The 18,607-nt window shown below is 31.2% G+C and overlaps 1 protein-coding gene and 3 non-coding genes across 4 annotated transcripts in view; all 4 read left to right on the top strand.

Moving 5' to 3' along the window:
• LOC129971349 (tyrosine aminotransferase-like) overlaps positions 1-18,607 on the top strand; it is a 135,231-nt gene that overhangs the window by 11,277 nt on the left and 105,347 nt on the right. The window contains exons 3-7 of the mRNA XM_056085026.1: positions 3,847-3,951; positions 6,197-6,264; positions 13,356-13,514; positions 15,375-15,566; positions 15,645-15,727. Of these exons, the coding sequence (XP_055941001.1) occupies positions 3,847-3,951; positions 6,197-6,264; positions 13,356-13,514; positions 15,375-15,566; positions 15,645-15,727 (607 nt within the window). The remainder of the gene's footprint in view (positions 1-3,846; positions 3,952-6,196; positions 6,265-13,355; positions 13,515-15,374; positions 15,567-15,644; positions 15,728-18,607) is intronic.
• On the top strand, positions 17,735-17,826 carry Trnai-uau (transfer RNA isoleucine (anticodon UAU)). Its single transcript is given in 2 exon segments — positions 17,735-17,772; positions 17,791-17,826. It is a non-coding gene; the product is annotated as a tRNA-Ile (tRNA).
• On the top strand, positions 17,999-18,089 carry Trnai-uau (transfer RNA isoleucine (anticodon UAU)). Its single transcript is given in 2 exon segments — positions 17,999-18,035; positions 18,054-18,089. It is a non-coding gene; the product is annotated as a tRNA-Ile (tRNA).
• Positions 18,513-18,604, top strand: Trnai-uau (transfer RNA isoleucine (anticodon UAU)). Its single transcript is given in 2 exon segments — positions 18,513-18,550; positions 18,569-18,604. It is a non-coding gene; the product is annotated as a tRNA-Ile (tRNA).

Here is an 18,607-nt window from a genome sequence, read left to right as displayed (position 1 = left end):
CAAGTGAATCTGACAACACTGGTTGCGGGTAGATGGCGTAACAACAGCTGTATGAAGGTTGAAGGTTCATCGTCTGAGGTCACCAATTTAGGCGATTGTGATGCGCGAGGATAGAACCTGGGACCTTGTGGTTCGCAGTCCAGTAACTAAACCATTATGCAAAAGCAATTGCTCGTGCAGCGTAGTTGTTAATTGGATTATATGCTATTCACCACACATGTGAGAACTACAAGGTGTCGAAAATATTATTGCAAAAAACTAATTCTTGCATCATTTTAAAATCTAAGAATGTGTCTCTTTAATAATATTAATATATGTGGAGCAAATTTTTCTTGAATGTTGGTAATTTTTCTCAAAAATATCAGCGCTGCATTAGTTTAACAATAGATTTGATTGTTCAAAGGAATTAATCTATTTTCATTATTTTGTCAAATATTAAATCCAATGATTTTCTATTATTGTTGAAAACTAAGGAAGAAGAATTCTATTTAATATTTGTACAATTTACATTATACAGGTGACAGTATACATTATACAGGTGAATAAAAATTTAAGTTACAATATCGCGAAATGGAGATGATAGATGAAACGAATATTTACGTTTTTGATAATTCTCTGATGTTATAGAACTAAATCCATTAGAAAGGTTCGTGTACACAATAAATAGAACTTAAATAAGAAAATTAAAATAGCACGACATGAATAACAAACAATTTGACGGAATCATAGACATGAAATATTATCTAAACGATTTATCTTGAAACAAATATAACCAGCCTTCCCAGGGAACCAGTTGGTCATCTGAAGCGACTATTATCGAATAATAATTTGTTTGAGTATTTTCAGAACCTGTGACTAATTTAGTATTGGAAATGCTGTCAATTAATTATGTTAGGATCTACTTCTAGTAAAAATTATCTTAATAAATATGACACACTAAATTATTTTGCGTATGTTTTGTTAATTAAGAATATGACACACTAAACTTTTTTTACTTTTCCGTTAACCGGGCGCAAATGTCGCCAATTGTGAACCAAACGCGAATTTGATGTAAGAAATTTTACGGAATTCTACATTATTTGGCGATTTTTCACTTGCGCCCGGCTAACGGAAAAGTATCTAGTCTCTCTTTCCTATACTTATTTCGTTTAATGTTGCATTTTGAAGAATTAATAACTTAGCTATTTGGGGTTTTATTGATATCCGAATTAAACGTCAATTAAAATAAGAAGTTTCCACAAAAATAAAATTTAATTATTTCGAAGAATATCTTAAGAATACATCCCCAAAATCCTTAGAAGTATCAATTACAGTTTATATTAAAAATAAATTAAAACATTTTCACAGAATATTTACATTTTTAAAACGCTATGATATCATGGGGTTGGTCTCTGTTGTGATATGAATAGGGCAAGTGCATGAAAATTGAAATAATATGGTTTAAATTTCAATAACAATTATTTTTTGTTCAAAATAATTTTTGTCGAAATATATACGAACAGGAATTTATAGACTGTTTGCCAACGGATTCTAAAACCCTCCGCGTTTTTGCGCATGCTTTAAAATAGGCTTAACGCGGCAAAAAATGGGATGAGAGGAAAGATGTTTACATATAACAATAAAGTAAATTCCAGTAATGCTCATATCTTTCTGCGTTTCACCCCTTAATGAGATAGAATCGTCGATAAGCGGTCGTCTCAGGATACTGAAACGAATAGTATAAGAGATTTAATTGAAAGTAAACACATCCAATATTCTCGGCGAACCAGATGGTCGCCAAAAGTAACTAGTGGCGAATATGACAAAACTTTATCAGTACTCCAGTGTTATTGATTTAGTTAAATTAGATTTATTGTTGGAAGAGATTTCTGTCGAGATCTTCAAGATGTACGACTTTCCTATCCGATTGTAACCGAAAAACCTTCACATTGCACTTTACATGATCGATTACGATAAGCTTTATCTGATACTTTTATCAAACGCAATAATGGTCTTTTATTCAATCACTGGGAATCTACTTATTGATGTATAAAGATACTAATTATTGAGGTCAATCGTATTGCGACATAAAAATTTGTTGCTGTGGAAATCTGATGAAATAAAGCCATGTCATTCACTTGTAATTGCGTATAATGTTTCGCACAATCATGTATCAGTCATTTCTAGCAAGTGATAATATATTTCACCACATTTATGTAAAATATTTGAAAATTATTAAGAAAACGTTGTGGAGTTTTAACATTTTTAATCCATAGTATGAAAATTCCAATAATTTCTTCCTTGAAGAATGTGATGATTATATGTCCCATTTTTGTGACATAAATTTGATTCCAATTTTCTTGCGATTTGTTGCTTAATTCAGTAAATAGTTTTAAATTGGAGACGTTATCTAAGATTAAACGATGTTAAATTTTATGAAGAACAATGGCCTGATATTTATTCGGAAGATGAATATCAATAATTTCAAATTCAATCATCACATCATCCTGACAATGAAAAAAATGATCGTCTTTGTGGCTAGTATCATTTCATTATAAGCAGTATGAATGTTCATGCTAAAAACTGTTTATAAATTGTATTCGAAAAGAATGTTTTTTCTATGTTTGCACTAAAGTGTTTTATTTTATTCAAATTCATCCTTTCATTTTCCTTTCCTTTATCCTTTTATCTTCTCATAGTATCAGGGCCGCGGTGACCTGGTGGTAAGGTCTCGGCTTCGGAACCGGAGGATTTCAGGTTCGAGACCCGATTCCACCGAAGAACCGTCGTGTAAGGGGGTCTGTTGCACGTTAAATCTGTCATGACCAAACGTCCTCTCAGTGGTGCGGTGTGGAGAGGGGGTGCCAGCTCGGGTGTCGTCCTCGTCATCTGACCGTGGTTCAAAATGACGAGGTCCGTCCCAAAATAGCCCTAGTGTTGCTTCAAACGGGATGTTAATATAACTAAGCCAAACCAACCTTCTCAGAATATCATACTTAATAAGACGAATTTTAAGAAATGAATAATTTTCCTTTTCCAGTGCAAGGTGATAATTTAAGTAATATTGTCAAATATTTATCCCTTTATAAACAAAATTATCAAAGCTTTTATTTAACTTATTTATGTTAAATAATCGAAACGAATATTTTTTTTCATTTTTTATAGTAAAAAATTCTGTGCAACAAGAGATTTTTATTTTCTTTAAAATCGTGTATCTCAAAAAGTTAAAAAGAAAAGCGCACAGCCACTTTATTAAGTAAAATTGTAAAACTTATAACTATCCCATCCATTAAAAACATCTTTAAATCTCAGTTTCTTACTGTGAGATTAACAGCGCAGGGAAACAATATTACAGATTTGCAACAATGAGCAATTCCATAATAGCGCAGTTTCTAAGATTTTCAAAATGATTATGGTGGTTTTAGTTTAGTTATATTAACGTCCCGTTTTTTTTAAAGCAACACTAGGGTTATTTTGGGACGGACCTCGTATTTTGAACCATGGTCAGATGACGAGGTCGACACCTGAGCTAGCACCCCCTTCTCCCCACTAACGGGAGGACTTTTGGTCTGGATGGTTTTAACGTGCATCAGATTCGCTTACACGACGGTTCTTCGGCGGAATCGGGTCTCGAACCCGAAACCTTACCACCAGGCCAAGATTATGGCGAATTTTTGCGTGTACGAGGCAAGAGAATAGTTTTTCGAAAAAACATAAATACATATTAAAGAAAAATATCATTTAAAGGAATTCCCAATACAAATTTATTAAATATTGTAAACTTATAAGGAAGTTTTAAGATTGTAGGATAGTTAATTTTCGTCTTACGAATATTTATGCATTAAATAATTTTCTTTATCATTGCAGGTGATCCGACTATCTTTGGAAACCTTCAGCCATGCCCAGAAATAAATTCTGCTGTTATAGATAGCGTCACTTCTTTAGAATACAATGGATACGCTCCATCCACCGGTAAGATTACTTAACATATTGATTTAGTATGAACAAAATAATACTAAATAGGCTTAATAAAAATTTACAGGTTCATTTATTTAATTTTTTGAAAATAATTTTCTCTCCAACCTCCAAAACCAATTCTTAACTTCATCGATATTGAAAGGCCGCAAACACCCATCCAAAGAAGCTACTGAATCTGTCCAAGTCACCTGAATACAACTGCCAAATTCCTCCTCTTTTTGTTAAGTGTGATTGATTGAATACCTGCGGCGCGTACTTTGTTCATTAAAGATGCTCGTATAGGTGGATTTCATGATGGGGAGGTTTCTAAAAAACATTCAAAGGATTCTCTAGCATACATTTGTTTAGCTAAGCGAGGATCTCTTTCATATAACAACCCTCAAGAGCAGGATCTGTCATTGTAGTTTTTGAAGTTGATAGGGAATTTTTCTTGCCTTTGAAAGAAAAATATTTAAAAGAAACTTCCAATATTCTGAAGTACCAGAACTAAAATGACTTTAGGAATGAGAGTGTTAAACCAGCTTTGACAAGTTCCTGTAGGGAGCTAGGCACATTCACTGTCTCAAGAGCTCAGAAGATCCTCATTACGGAAAGACCGCATTCTTCATTTTCGCGTGCAATAAAAGTACAAAATCGCAGGGAGCAAGATCTGGATTAGAAAGAAAATGTTTAAGAATTTTCATTCTGTAGCTGTCCAATATTCGGTTTAGCTTTGAAGTGGTAAACTGGTGAGTTGCCATAATGAAGGATATACATTTTGATCACAGTTCTTGATAATTTTGATAACTTAGTAATGCAGCGTCCAGTGTTTGGCAGATGTGACCGTTCTCTGTGTGTCCATAATGATACATTCCACATCATTCGATTTGAAAAATACAGCCATCATATCCTTTTTTTACTGGTAATCTTTTTACATCGCTCCAAAATTAAAAATAAAAACTATTTTCAGCGATACCAGTTTCATATTTCAAATTTTTCCAGAATTTTGATAATTTTTTTTTTATTTTTTTCCAACAATTTATTACATTGTTGCCCAGAGATTTAAACAGTTTTAATTAAATATTTAATAGTGTGATTTTCTTCCATTGTTGAAAGCTAAAGAAGAAATGTTCTGTATAATTTCTGAGTAGTTGACGAGGTGAATAAAAAGATGAATACAATAAGGTGGAATTTAAATGAACCGCACATTTACAGTTTTAACAGCGCTATGACGTTATAGAACCGATTTCCATTAGAAAGATTCCAGTGAAGAATGAATAAAAAATACGAGATATAATTAAAATAATACATTTTTAATGTCTGATATTTATTTTGATTGTTTAGTTTAGTTATATTAACGTCCTCTTTTAAAGCAACACTAGGGCTATTTTGGGACGGACCTCGTCATTTTGAGCCGCGGTCAAATGACGAGGGCGACACCTGAGCTGACACCTTTCTCTCCACACCACACCACACCAGCGGGAGGACGTTTAACGTGCACCAGACCCACTTACACTACGGTTCTTCTGTGGAATCCGGTCTCGAACCTGAAACCCTCCGGTTCTGAAGCCGAGACTTTATCACCAGGATGGAATCATGGACATGAAAATATAGCTGGTCCCCTAAAAAATATCTCCCTATGAAGAAAAAAAAAGTATGACATATTACTAACGACATTGAAAATGTCGCTCCAACAATGAATCGCTTCAATCGCTTCAACAATGAAATACATTGTTAAAAAATACGAAAAAAAATATATTTTTTGAAATTTATCTAAGAAACGTAAAATCAAATAGAAAAAAAAAAGGTAGTAAAAAGTTACTATTATTGAAAACATAATTTTTAAATTTAAGATTATATAAAGATAATTTTTTGTGCAATAATATTTCCAGTAATTATGGAAAAACGCCGAAATTTGGTTTAAGATTTAATTAATTAAACTTTTAAAAAATCGCAAGAAAGTGCACTTTCCCATCTTTAAAGCATATGAAAGACTAGAAGATGTAAGTCAAACGGTCTGACCCATAAAAAACAACACACACACACACACACACACACACACACACACACACACACACACACACACACACACACACACACACACACACACACACACACACACACACACACACACACACCTTTATTATAAATAGAGATAAAGAATCAAAATTGCAAAGTAGAATTGCCACAAGAAAGAAAGTACCATTTTTATTCTTTCTACGCAATTGAACAAGGTTTTTTTTTTCTTTTCTTTTTGCAGGATACCGCAAATCTCGAGAAGCAGTGGCCGAATACTCTTATCGTCCCGAAGCGCCTTTAGAACCAGAGGTAACTACTTCAAATTTCTTTCAAGTGTCCCTCCCCCTCTTTCCCTTTATGAAACCTTGGATGATGCAAATTACAGGATATCGTAATGCTCAGAAGCTTGAAGTTTCAGTACTCGTTCAAAGCTTTTGGCATCTTCAGTTCTCAGAAATTTCCCTTAATGTATCCGATCACGTTGAAAAGGTCGATTTTCGGCAAAAATGACATTTTTTAAAAGATTGTTAAATTAAAAGATTACATAATTAAAAGATTTATTGGATAGACCAGTCTTTGAGCTATCCAAAACAGGTTTACTTTTATCTCTACTTTAATTAGAAGTCAAGATGTTAATATTTTTGTACTGATCGGTAAACCGGAAGTGGCCATTTAAATAATCGGAAGTACCGATTTAAAGGACCAAAAACATGTTAAGAATTTGTATAAACACAAATTTAATTTTAAATACGCAACATTTTTTGCACTGCAAAATAAAAAAGGCCAATGAGAGTTTTAACGATGTTTTGTGGAAATTTGTACCTAAAGATGTCTTTATTGAGCTCCGAACCCTCAGATTAGGGGCAATTATGTCTGTAATATATTTTAACGAAGGTTTTATAGCATTACTGAATGTTTTTAAGACAATTGGAGTGTATAATAGTGCAAATACAGTTAGAGCATTTGCTGAGCTCGACAAAGACAGAATATACGAATCTAGGTGGCATTTACTGCCAAACACAAAACTTGCCGGAAAAAAATAAAATGATTAAAAAAGAGAAATTATTAAATGCTGAGGAGGAAGAAGGTATAGCCTATAAATGTGGTGAATTTTAAGTATGTACAAACATAATTTATTATTAAAACATTTTAGTGTATACTTCAAATGCATTTTTCTCAAAATCGGTTTTTTTTATTATTTTTTGCTTATTTTAAATCAAATGATTCAAAATATAATTATCATATTACTATGAAATTTATTGGACTTTGTCTTTATATTATTTTCTAGAGAATGAACTAAAAGAATTTAGATCGAGGAAATACTTTTTAATTTGCTGCCTATTGTTTGAACAATAACGTCATAAATTTACTAAAAATTTCATGATAAATTCTTCGACTGGTTCTAAAATTTTTATTTACTATTATAACCATACAATTGTAGTTCATTCCTGTTGCAAGCAAGCAAGCAAACAATTTTGTATAATTAATTTAGCTTGAGTGGCATCACCTTGTTTTATTGTTATTCTAAAATTACTTATATGCTTGTACGTCTACTTGTTGTGAAGAATAAATGTATGTTTTACTAACGCCGTCGTCTTTAATAATTCCTTAGAGAAAACTATGTAGTTTATTTTGGTATAAGTTTTGTTCGGATGAGAGTAATAGTTTTTGGTGTAGCCAATTTGAAGTATTTAAAGAATTTGCTTAAATTTATACTATTAAATGCCAATTTTCAAAAAGTTTTATTGTTTATTTCAAATATTGACATCCTATTACTAATTTTGAATTGTCTTAAACCCAGAAATATAATTAAATTATGTCTACACCATGTTTTTTTTAAAAAAGTGCTCCGAACGTATTCGGATACCTTAATGATATTAAACGATTATATTGTACTAGCCATCGTTGGCAACCATTTTGTTCGCCTAGATTATTGACTTTTTAGACTATTAAGTGATTAATATAGACTATTAAATATTACATCTTGTTACATTTGTTGATACAACTGAAAAACGTGAGTTTAATTAAATCTGTGTACTGCCAATTAAAAATTATAGATATTATGAAATAAAGGCAGAAGTGAGTTCCTGATGAGCGACTGAATGTTTTGATGAATGAGTTTCAATTTCATCATAGTATTTGAAAACTTTGTTGCAAATGGTGCATCAAACTGATAAAAATACTATTAAAATTAAAGGAAAAATTGTACAGAAATGAAATTGTTATTACTAAAAACGTAATTTTTTGTGTCTTAATATGATATAAAGACTATTTTTGTAAAATAATTTTTTTGGAAGATATGAACATCCATTTCTGTGGGTAAGTCATAATGATTATTTGTCTGGAGATAGTTAAGTCAATTTTTAAGCTCACTTATACTATCTTTTTGTAGTTTTTTAAAAATTCTTTTAAATCTTCTTTCCTCTAATTGAATGTACCTTTCGGTGACATGGTGATCACCTTCAGAAAATTTCTAATAATATTTTACAGCTCTATTAATTAGCCAATCGAAATGCTGGATTCAATGCAGCTAAAAAACGCTCAATGGAGCAGTTTGAAATCATATATATATATAAGCTGTGTTGAGCGTTTCGTTGGTTTTTCCAACAAGATTAAGTTCCAGTTTCATACTCTTTTTTTCTTCACGCTGTAGTGAGAATGCTACAAGTGAATGAAAGAGTGAGAATGCTACAAATGAATGAAAGAATGAGAATACTTCAAATGTATGATGGAATAAGAATACTACAAATGAATGAAGAAATGAGAATACTACAAATGAGTGAAAGAATGAGAATATTTCAAATGTATGATTGAATAAGAATACTACAAATGAATGAATTAGTCAGAATACTACAAATGGATGAAGGAGTGAGAATACTAGAAATGAATGAAGAAGTGTGAATACTAGATATGGATGAAGGAATGAGTATACTACAAATGAATGAAGGAACGAGAATGCTACAAGTGAATAAAGGAATCAGAATACTACAAATGAATGAATTAGTGAGAATACTACAAATGAATGAAGGAATGAGAATGTTGAGGAATGATTTTCATACTTCTCGTTTCAAAACGAAAGTCAATAGGTAAACTAAGTGCCAAGGACTTGAAGCCTTATTTGCTGGATTGCTACGCCTGATTAAACAATTCCTTTAAATTTGACCTTAGATATTGCTGACTCATTATCATAATTCCTTATCCATTCAAAAATAGTATCTTTGCCAAATTTGATAATGAAATGTTATTGGAAGGCATGATTTTCAATAGGAGAGTGGTTGTTTTTTGCTTTCTCGTATATCAAGTATACAAAGAAAAAAATATTATTATCTATGTAGGACTTCGACATAGTGATTTTGACGAATTTGCATGTTTTCAAAAGCCTTCCCACGAGTTCGAAAAATTCATCTTTGGAATTATGTGATATTCTTTTTCTTTTTTTACATTTTTTTAACTGCCTAGTATAAAGTTTGGTCCAAATCGTTTTTTAAAAGAATTCCAAAATGTAAATGGAAGTCATAGATTTCCATGACTATACGATAAAGGCAAATACAAAATGCGTCGTATACTTGTTTATGCTTAAGTTATAATTTGAGTAGAGAACATATCTTTTTGTTTAATTTTATTTTTTCTCTTAGGTGAAATGCTATACGATTCTTTTTCTTTGTTTATAGTTTTATTTCTATCAATTTATTTTATTTATAGGTCTCCTAATGATGACATGTAATTTAAATATTTATTCAAGAAACGCTTAAGTTTCAATCTTATTTCCTTGATTATAAACAGGCAAAACTTGCCAGTTTCTTTTAAATGCTGATATATTTATAAATTTAATTTATTCAAAATTCATGAGATAGAGCAGTAAATATATGAACAAACAAATCTTCTAAAGGTTGAAAAAGTGTCGTTAAACTTGTGGGATTCGCTGCTGAAAGGTCAACATAAAAATTCTATTTATTAAAAAATTCAAATTGAAAAAAAATCTCTAAAAATGGGAAAAGTAAAAAGAAACGACAATTTACAAATTGAAAATGACTAAAGTGATTTCATTTTAATATGTAAACCGTTTAATTATAAAGTGCATAATAAATGAATAAATAATTATTATTTTATTTATTAAAATTACTTAAAGTAAAAAGATGCTTAAGAATTTTAAAATAATAACTTCAGTAGTTAAATAGACAATTTCAATAAACAAGTAGGAGTTAAGTACATTGAATGCATGCATTTTGAGAATAACAATTTTCACATACGATCACTGTGAACACGAAGTAAGAATAGTTAAAGTAATTCAGAAATAAGAACTATTTTTTACACTATTTAATTTTGTATTCGAATTAATCTAAAAAATTCAAATAATAGAATTTTTTTTAGTTTTGTATTGAACTGAAATCAGAGGGCCAAAAAATAAATTGAAAATAATATCTAATGAAAATTAAAATCTTTCGAATAGCAAAGTTACACTATTAATAATATCATTTGCTCATTTCTTATTACTTCGTTTAAGCTTTGTTAACCTCCTTTGAACTTTCCAACGGAGAAAATATTCTGATTAAAAAGGGTCAGTACTTTTTTCTGCTTAATTACTGATTATTGAATCATTGTGAACGATTTAAAACGAAAGTATTACGAACAATGGTTTTCTAAGGCATATCTAAAGATTAATAGTTCAACAGAAAAACATTGCGAGGTGTATGTTATTGTGTATCCATTACATCATTTCAGAATTACAGCAGGTTGAGGAATGATTTATAAAAGACTCTCTTGTTCTGTTCTCTTGAATCTCTTGTTGTTCTATCGATTATTCTAAAAGACTCTCTTGTTCCGTTGTCACGTTTTAATCGCTCGTGAACCATATCTTCGGAATCCAGGATATCTGACCGAAGATGGTCAGTTCTCAGATATCAAAACGTGAAGATAGACCTGAAAAATAGAAAAAAGCAGGAAAAAAACCTGATTATATGATCTTATCAGCAAGGTTCCCCGAATATTTGACAGGCTTATAGAATCATGCAATCCAGCTTGACCTTGTGATAACCCATACCACATGGCATTGCAAGCATTCGTTTGAGTTAGAAAAGTTATAAAATATCTTTCTAAATGTCCACTGACCTCTCACTTTCAGTCTTGCAATCCATTGATGGATTGCAAATCATAATCGCAAAGTTACTTAATCGATTATTGTGATACAAAGGCAAAGACAAATTATCAGAGTTTGTGCTCTTTGAGTGTTTGGATTTTAAGTTTTACTTCAAAATATTTAAAAATTCGATTCATTGTAATTGTTGTTTTCCATTTCTGAATTTAGCCTACCCTGATTCTATTGGGTTTCACAAACTGACCGCTCATTTGCAGACTTACAATTCATTGATGGATTGCAAATCATATTCGCAGGATTACTTAATTGATTATTGTGACACAAAGCCAAAGGAAGATAGATTATCAGACTTTATATTCATTCAGTATTTGGATTTTAAGTCTTATTTCAAAATATTTAAGAACGAAATTCATTGTTGTGTTGTTCCCTATTTCTGAATTTAGCTCATTTCCTAACTCATTTAAGGTTGCGAAAATTTACAAATATTTTAATCAAATGTTCACTGACCTCTGACTTGCAGCCTTGCAATCAATTGATGGATTACAAATCATAATCACAAAATTACTTAATCGATTATTATAACACAAAGCCAAAGTAAGATTAATAGACTTTATACTCATTCTGAGTTTGGATTTTAAACCCAAATTCAAAATGTTTAAAAAATCAATTCTTTGTCATTGTTGTTTTCCATTTCAGAATTTAGACTATACTCCGATTCATTTGGGATTGAGAAATTTACGAATATCTGAATCAAGCGTCCGCTGACCTTTCACATGCAGATTTTGAAATCCATTGATGGATTGCAAATCATAATCTCAGGATTACTTAATCGATTATTGTCAGCATTAGATTATCAAAATTTATACTTTCTCAGTGTTTGGATTTCAAAGTCCTAGTTCGAAATGTTTCAAAATTGAGTTCACTGTTTTTCTTTCAAGTCTAAATTTAGCATATTTTCTGACTCATTTACGTTTGAGAAATTTTATAAATAGCTCAATCAAAGTCCACTGCACACCCACTTGCAGACCTTACAAACGGTCAGCATAAAAAAGAATCTCTAATGACAGATTGTAAATCATAATCTCAGAATGTGTTAATCGATGATGAAGTATGAGATCAAAAGTTAGAATGATCAGATTTCACATGTTAATGTTTTCAAAATATTTCAAAATTCTCTTCAATCAAAATTTTTGTTCCTAAATTTGGTTTATTTTTCCTCTTACGTAATGTGTTAATTATTGACAAAAGTATGCATTTTACATTTAACATCCGATTGCAAAGATTTTATATGAACGCTTAGAAGTTCAAAACAAAAATTAAATAATTAAACATTATTTTAAATTTTACTGTAAGCATTGACCCTAATTGAAAACTAATTATTTGAATCTGAAATAGAAGAATTTTTTTCCTTTCAAAAAATTGAAATATTTTGGATTCTTTTGATGTTCAAGAAGTGATATGAAAATGATAGTTTCTTTTCTAAACATATAACTATATGTCATTAAAGATATCCTTTTCTTTATAATTGAAGCATACATCAATGTGAAAGTCTATTTTAAGACATCCATTATTTAGATAACAAAGACGTAACCTCCATATTTAACATACCGTCAGTTATTATTCTATTATTAAATAGTTTGTATTTTTGTTCTTCAAAATTTTTGAAATATGCTTGTAGTATTATGCAGTTAAATCTTAAACTAAATGATAATAAGAGAGTTGATGAATACAATGAGCAAAGTTTTAAAAAAAGCGATACAAATAAATCTTAATTATAATACATATGTCCACTTTTTACAAGTAATGTAAAAAATAATTTCTTGAGCTTTGAACTTCATTCTTTAAAATAATATTTTGCCATAAAAAATTTAAAAAGTGAAAAATAATGTCTATATATTAAAACTATGTGGTGTTACGTTTTGCAAATTTGAGAATTGTTTGATTTAAATTCTTTCAAAAATGATTTATCAAACAATAAAATGAAAAAAAATGATCTAAAGATCTATTATAAATATTTTTAAAAACAACCTAACTTATGTTTTCTTAAAGCAAATGTGATTGGATATGGTTATGGTTTCTTAACGATACTATTTATAATATAATAAGTTGAAACTTATTAATGCTCTCATATGCATTCAGATAATAATTTGAATAACTTTCGGCTTTATGAATATGTTGTTGGTATTCATAATAATTATATTTTATAAATATAAATAAGTTGTCATTCATAACAGTTTCATATTTGTATTATAAATAATTTTCGACATTTATGAGCATTTAATAAAAGTCTGTAAAATTTTTTCAGGATGTAATTCTGACTAGTGGATGTTCCCATGCGTTGGAAATGTGCATCCTTGGATTGGCAAATCCTGGACAAAATATTCTGATTCCACGTCCCGGATTTTCAATTTATAAAACTATTGCCAAATCTATGGATATAGAGACAAAATCATATGATTTACTGGTAAGGCAAAGTATACACTTTGATTTATTATCAAATTCAATAAATAACTATGATTTGAGATTTCTTGTAATTTCAGAATGATAAACAGTTATTTTTGCATAAAACCTACAAATGCTGTAATATAAGAAATAACAATTTTTAGTTATGTTCTCTCTATTACGACAGTATGAAATGACCATAATCCCTTCACACAGAATGGCAAAATTTTTTATATTAACATTTAGAAGTCCGATTTTCCAAATTAAATTTTTAAAAAATCAGTGTGTTCAATGCAGTAACCAGATAAAGGATTTTTTAAAAATCATAATACATGTTTTATATACTTATTTCGAGAAAAAAAAGAAGGTATCAATCCTTCAAGCAAAACATTCCTTTGCTAAAAATAATTATATTACAGTAAAAATAAGATACTCACTTACTCCAAAAGTATTTTTGTCTTTAGAAAAAAAATGAAATGCGTCAAAGATTTATTCAGATAAACTTTTTTTAAAAATATGTCAATCGTTCAATACGGCGGGAAAACAAAATGTCAAATTATTTGAACAATTTTGACGGCTGAAGTTAATTTTTTAAACTTTTGTTCAAAAGAACATTACATAACCCAAATATTAAAAATAAACCGATTGCAAGTATACAATTCGATTTAAAAGTCTGGCATCAAATTTGAAACTTAGGACATTTAAAGGTTAAGTGTGTAATTAAGTGAAAGCAACAAGTAAGTTGAAGAAGTCACATGAGCATTCATAAATATCGTGGAACCTCGACCATAATTCGCTCCCGCATCTTGATCGTAATCTGAAACAGTTTTTTCCCCGTAACAATCTATGAAAAATAGGGCATTACGCTCCATTCTGAAAAAATATATACGAAAAAATTTATAATAATATATTTTATTGTTTACTAGCCGCCTTTGGAGACCAGCCGGTTCACCAATCTTAATGCTCGTTAAAATTTTAATAATTAAATATTTTATGTAACCCCTATTTTAATAGCTTCTTCATCAAAATATTTTAAAGCTACAAATTTTGATAGTCATATAATTCATTCATAATATTATAAAGGCCTTCAACCCTAACGTAATCTCTCTAATTTTCTTTTAGCTCCTGTAGAATTTATGCTTTAAATTAAAGTGGAAATGGTTAAATTGCAATTAATAAAAGGAAATTTTTTACTGAACCGAAGCATTTTTTTTTTAAATATGAGTACTGAAAACAGAGTCGCTGAGTATTTAAACTAAACCTTATGGGCACTAAAGCATATCTTTCTTAATTTATGTAATATCTCAAGAAGTTTTCTAAAAAAATTTCTCAGATTCATCATGAACAGATCAATTAATTATTAATGTTTAATTTAAAATGCATGAAACTCTAAGAAAATAAACAGAATCGTTTAAAATAATCGGTCGAAAACAGGTTAAGCCTTCAAAACGTACGCATCCGTTGTCAACAATCAGAACACAACACAACAAAGGTAAACCGGAAAGCAAAACCGGAAAGTTATTCATTAGTGTTGTCACAAACAGTGTGTCTAAAAGTAGAATTTACAAATAATATTGTTTTAAACTCATTTACTGTTAATTTCGTGTTAAAGCTTTATTTTTTTCTTTTTTGTCACCATTTCGTCGTCAAGTGCAGTATAAATATTTCTACGATGTGATAACAATTTTTATTAAATATTGCAAGCAATACTGGTAAAACAAACCTGAAATGGCATGGGTAAGGTGACGTGTTATCTACCAGTCACAAAACAAATAAAACGCAATGCTTATTTAAAATTTATTTTATATAATTGAGAGATTTATTGTAATTTATTTTGTTATATATACATTTATCTCATTTTATATATTTATTTATTGTGCAGCCGAATCTGGGATGGCAAGTAGATCTCAAGCATCTGGAATCTCAGATAGACAGCCAAACGGCTGCCATCATCATCAACAATCCATCCAATCCGTGCGGATCAGTTTTTTCAAAACGTCATCTGTCGGCGATAGTGGAAGTCGCTAACCGTAATTGTGTCCCCATCATCGCCGATGAAATATACGAAGATTTCGTATGTATAATTCTTGAGCTTTATGTGAGATGTTCATTTAGAGTCAATAAGATTCCTAAATTAAATGATTTTTTGAAGGTCTTCCGTGGAGAGGTGTTCCACCCCATTGCTACTTTGTCGACTCATGTTCCTATTTTATCATGTGGTGGCCTCACGAAAAAGTAAGTTTTTAAGGATTATGTGATCAAATTACCATCAATAAACCAAAAGTGTCATACAAATGTAAGATAGTTAAGATACATTGGAACCTCGATTAACGAGCATAACTCGTTCTAGAATTTTACTCATAATTCGAAATAATCATTAATTTATTTATAACGCATATTTTGTGTTATTTAAAAGTAAGTTTTCTAAAGACATTTGTCTTTGACCACGCTTCAAAATTTGACGAAAATTAGACACATCATTATCGTTAGTTGAATTTGTAGCCTCCGAAGTTTATGTCTTATTACGGTGATGCTTTTTAACGTAAGTTTCTATTTCGTTTGTTTTCAGAATTTCCATCATTTTAATGGAAAATTGTTGCTAGGTTGAGGCTATTATTTACTGTTCTCTTGGAAAAATCTCCTCCGCGGCCTTTTGCTGTAACACAAAATGCAATAGCATAATTTCTAATGTAATTTTTGCTATTCTTCTATAGTTTAGAGATGTTACAATCCACCTCTAGCACTGTACTCTTGACCAGATATATAGTCTCACCGATTAAGATTCCACAATTACTCGCACAAATTCATTCGGTCAAGATTTCTACCATGTATATATATAGACTAGTTGGTAGTAGTGTAGTAGTTCCATGTAGATGTCTTCAAATAAGTGCTCAATACAGATTGGTACAACATGTGATATCACGATGTAAACCTCGCCGCTCGTTCTGCTAAACATCGCTCGTTAAGCTGGTCCCTCTTTAACATCTTGATTTTCTCATTATGAGGTACTCATTAAGCAAGGTTTGACTGTATTATGCGATATTTTTACAATGCTGTACGATTTTCTAGCAGCTGTACAATATTACAGTAATATCTTCAATCTCTTACCTGTGTTATTTTCTCAGATATCTAATTAAATGGTAATTTTTTTTTCTGGAAATGCTTTGTACTTTTAGTTCATTAAAGTGTCCACAGAAAAAATGAAGTATTTATAAGCTGCCAAACACTTTTGTATGGAATTATACCGTCTGCAAATGAATTATATTTAGGTCATGAGTTTAAAATTATGATAATTCGAGGCACGAAGAATGTTCAGGAAACGATTAATCCTTCATAACGTAAAAGATTAAAATTCGTATGCCATTTTCGGACGCTAGTCAAATGCCTTACTTCTTCTCGAAACTCTAAAAGAATCCTTGTTTTTTTATTATGAAATGCGACAGATCCCCAGAGAAAATGTCCCCTGTGCCGCAGAATGGTTACTGCACGATACTTATAAGGCACTATCTGCGAGTTATGCCAAACATGTGAGTTCGATCCTCAGCTTGGGAAATGTACTTTCTATACGAAAGCGTCAACTTAGTATTGATTTTCTTACAAAATTCTTAACAAACATGTCTTTCAAAAAGAACTAGGAGAACTGGAATACAAATGCATGTTTTTTTTTAATAAAATGCTGGGTAAAAACTTCACTGCTTTTGTTCTACGAATCAACCATATGTGTCCCCACTGGCTCAATTGGTTAGCGCGTGGTACTTATAAGGCACTATCTGCAAGGTATGCCGAGGTTGTAAGTTCGATCCTCACCTGGGGATATGTGATTTCAATTCGCAAGCTCCAGCATAGTATTGATTTCATTACAAAATTCCTAACAAACATGTCTTTCAAAAAGAATTAGGTGAGGTGGAATAAAAATGCACGTTACTTTTTTTCCATAAAATGCTGGGTAAAATATTTACTGCATTTGTTCTGCAAATCAGCCACATGTGTCCGCAGTGGCGCAATAGGTTAGCGCGCGGTACTTATTAGGCAGTATCTCCGAGGTATACCGAGGCTGTGAGTTCGATTATCACCTGGCAGATAGTAAATTTTATTCGCAAGCTTCAGATTAAAATTGATTTCTTAACAAACGTGTCTTTCAAAAATAATTAGGTGAGGTGGAATAAAAATGCATGTTACTTTTTTTCATAAAATGCTGGGTAAAATCTTTACTGCATTTGTTCTGCGAATGTGCGTCATGTGTCCCCAGTGGCGCAATTGGTTAGCGCGCGGTACTTATAAGGCAGTATCATCGAGGTATGCCGAAGCTGTGAGTTCGATCCTCAACTGGGGAAAAGTACTTTTTATTCGCAATCTAGAGCTTAGAATTGATTTCCTTACAAAATTCTTAACAAATATGTCTTTTAAAAAGAATTTTGTGAGGAGGAATAAAAACTCAAGTTACTTTTTTTCATAAAATGCTGGGTAAATCTTTACTGCATTTGTTCTGCGAATGTGCCTTATGTGTCACCAGTGGCGCAATTGGTTGCGCGCGGTACTTATAAGGCAGTATCTGCGAGGTATGCCGAGGCTGTGAGTTCGATCCTCACCTGGGGAAAAGTAATTTTTATTCGCAAGCTTTAGATTAGTATTGATTTCTTAACAAAGATGTCTTTCAAAAAGAATTGCGTGAGGTGGAATAGAAATGCATGTTTTTACTTTTCATAAAATGCGGGGTAAAATCTTTACTGCATTTGTTCTGCGAATGTTCATGCCTCCCCTGTGGCGCAGTTGGTTAGCGCGCAGTACAAATAAGGCAGCATCTGCGAGGTTTATCGAGGCTGTGAGTTCGATCCTCACCTGGGGAAAAGTAATTTTTATTCGCCAGCTTCAGATTAATATTGATTTCTTAAAAAAATTCTTAACAAACATGTCATTCAAAAAGAATTGCGTGAGGTGGAATAAGAATGCATGTTACTTTTTTTCATAAAATGCTAGGTAAAATCTTTACTGCATTTGTTCTGCGAATGTGCGTCATGTGTCCCCAGTGGCGCCATTGGTTAACGCGCGGTACTTATAAGGCAGTATCTGTGAGGTATGCCGAGGCTGTGAGTTCGATCCTCACCTGGGGAAAAG

Source organism: Argiope bruennichi, chromosome 6 (assembly GCF_947563725.1).
Source record: "Argiope bruennichi chromosome 6, qqArgBrue1.1, whole genome shotgun sequence".
Classification (NCBI taxonomy): Eukaryota; Metazoa; Arthropoda; class Arachnida; order Araneae; family Araneidae; genus Argiope; species Argiope bruennichi.
Note: the sequence above shows the minus strand (reverse complement) of the source record. Positions and strands in the feature narration are given on the sequence as shown.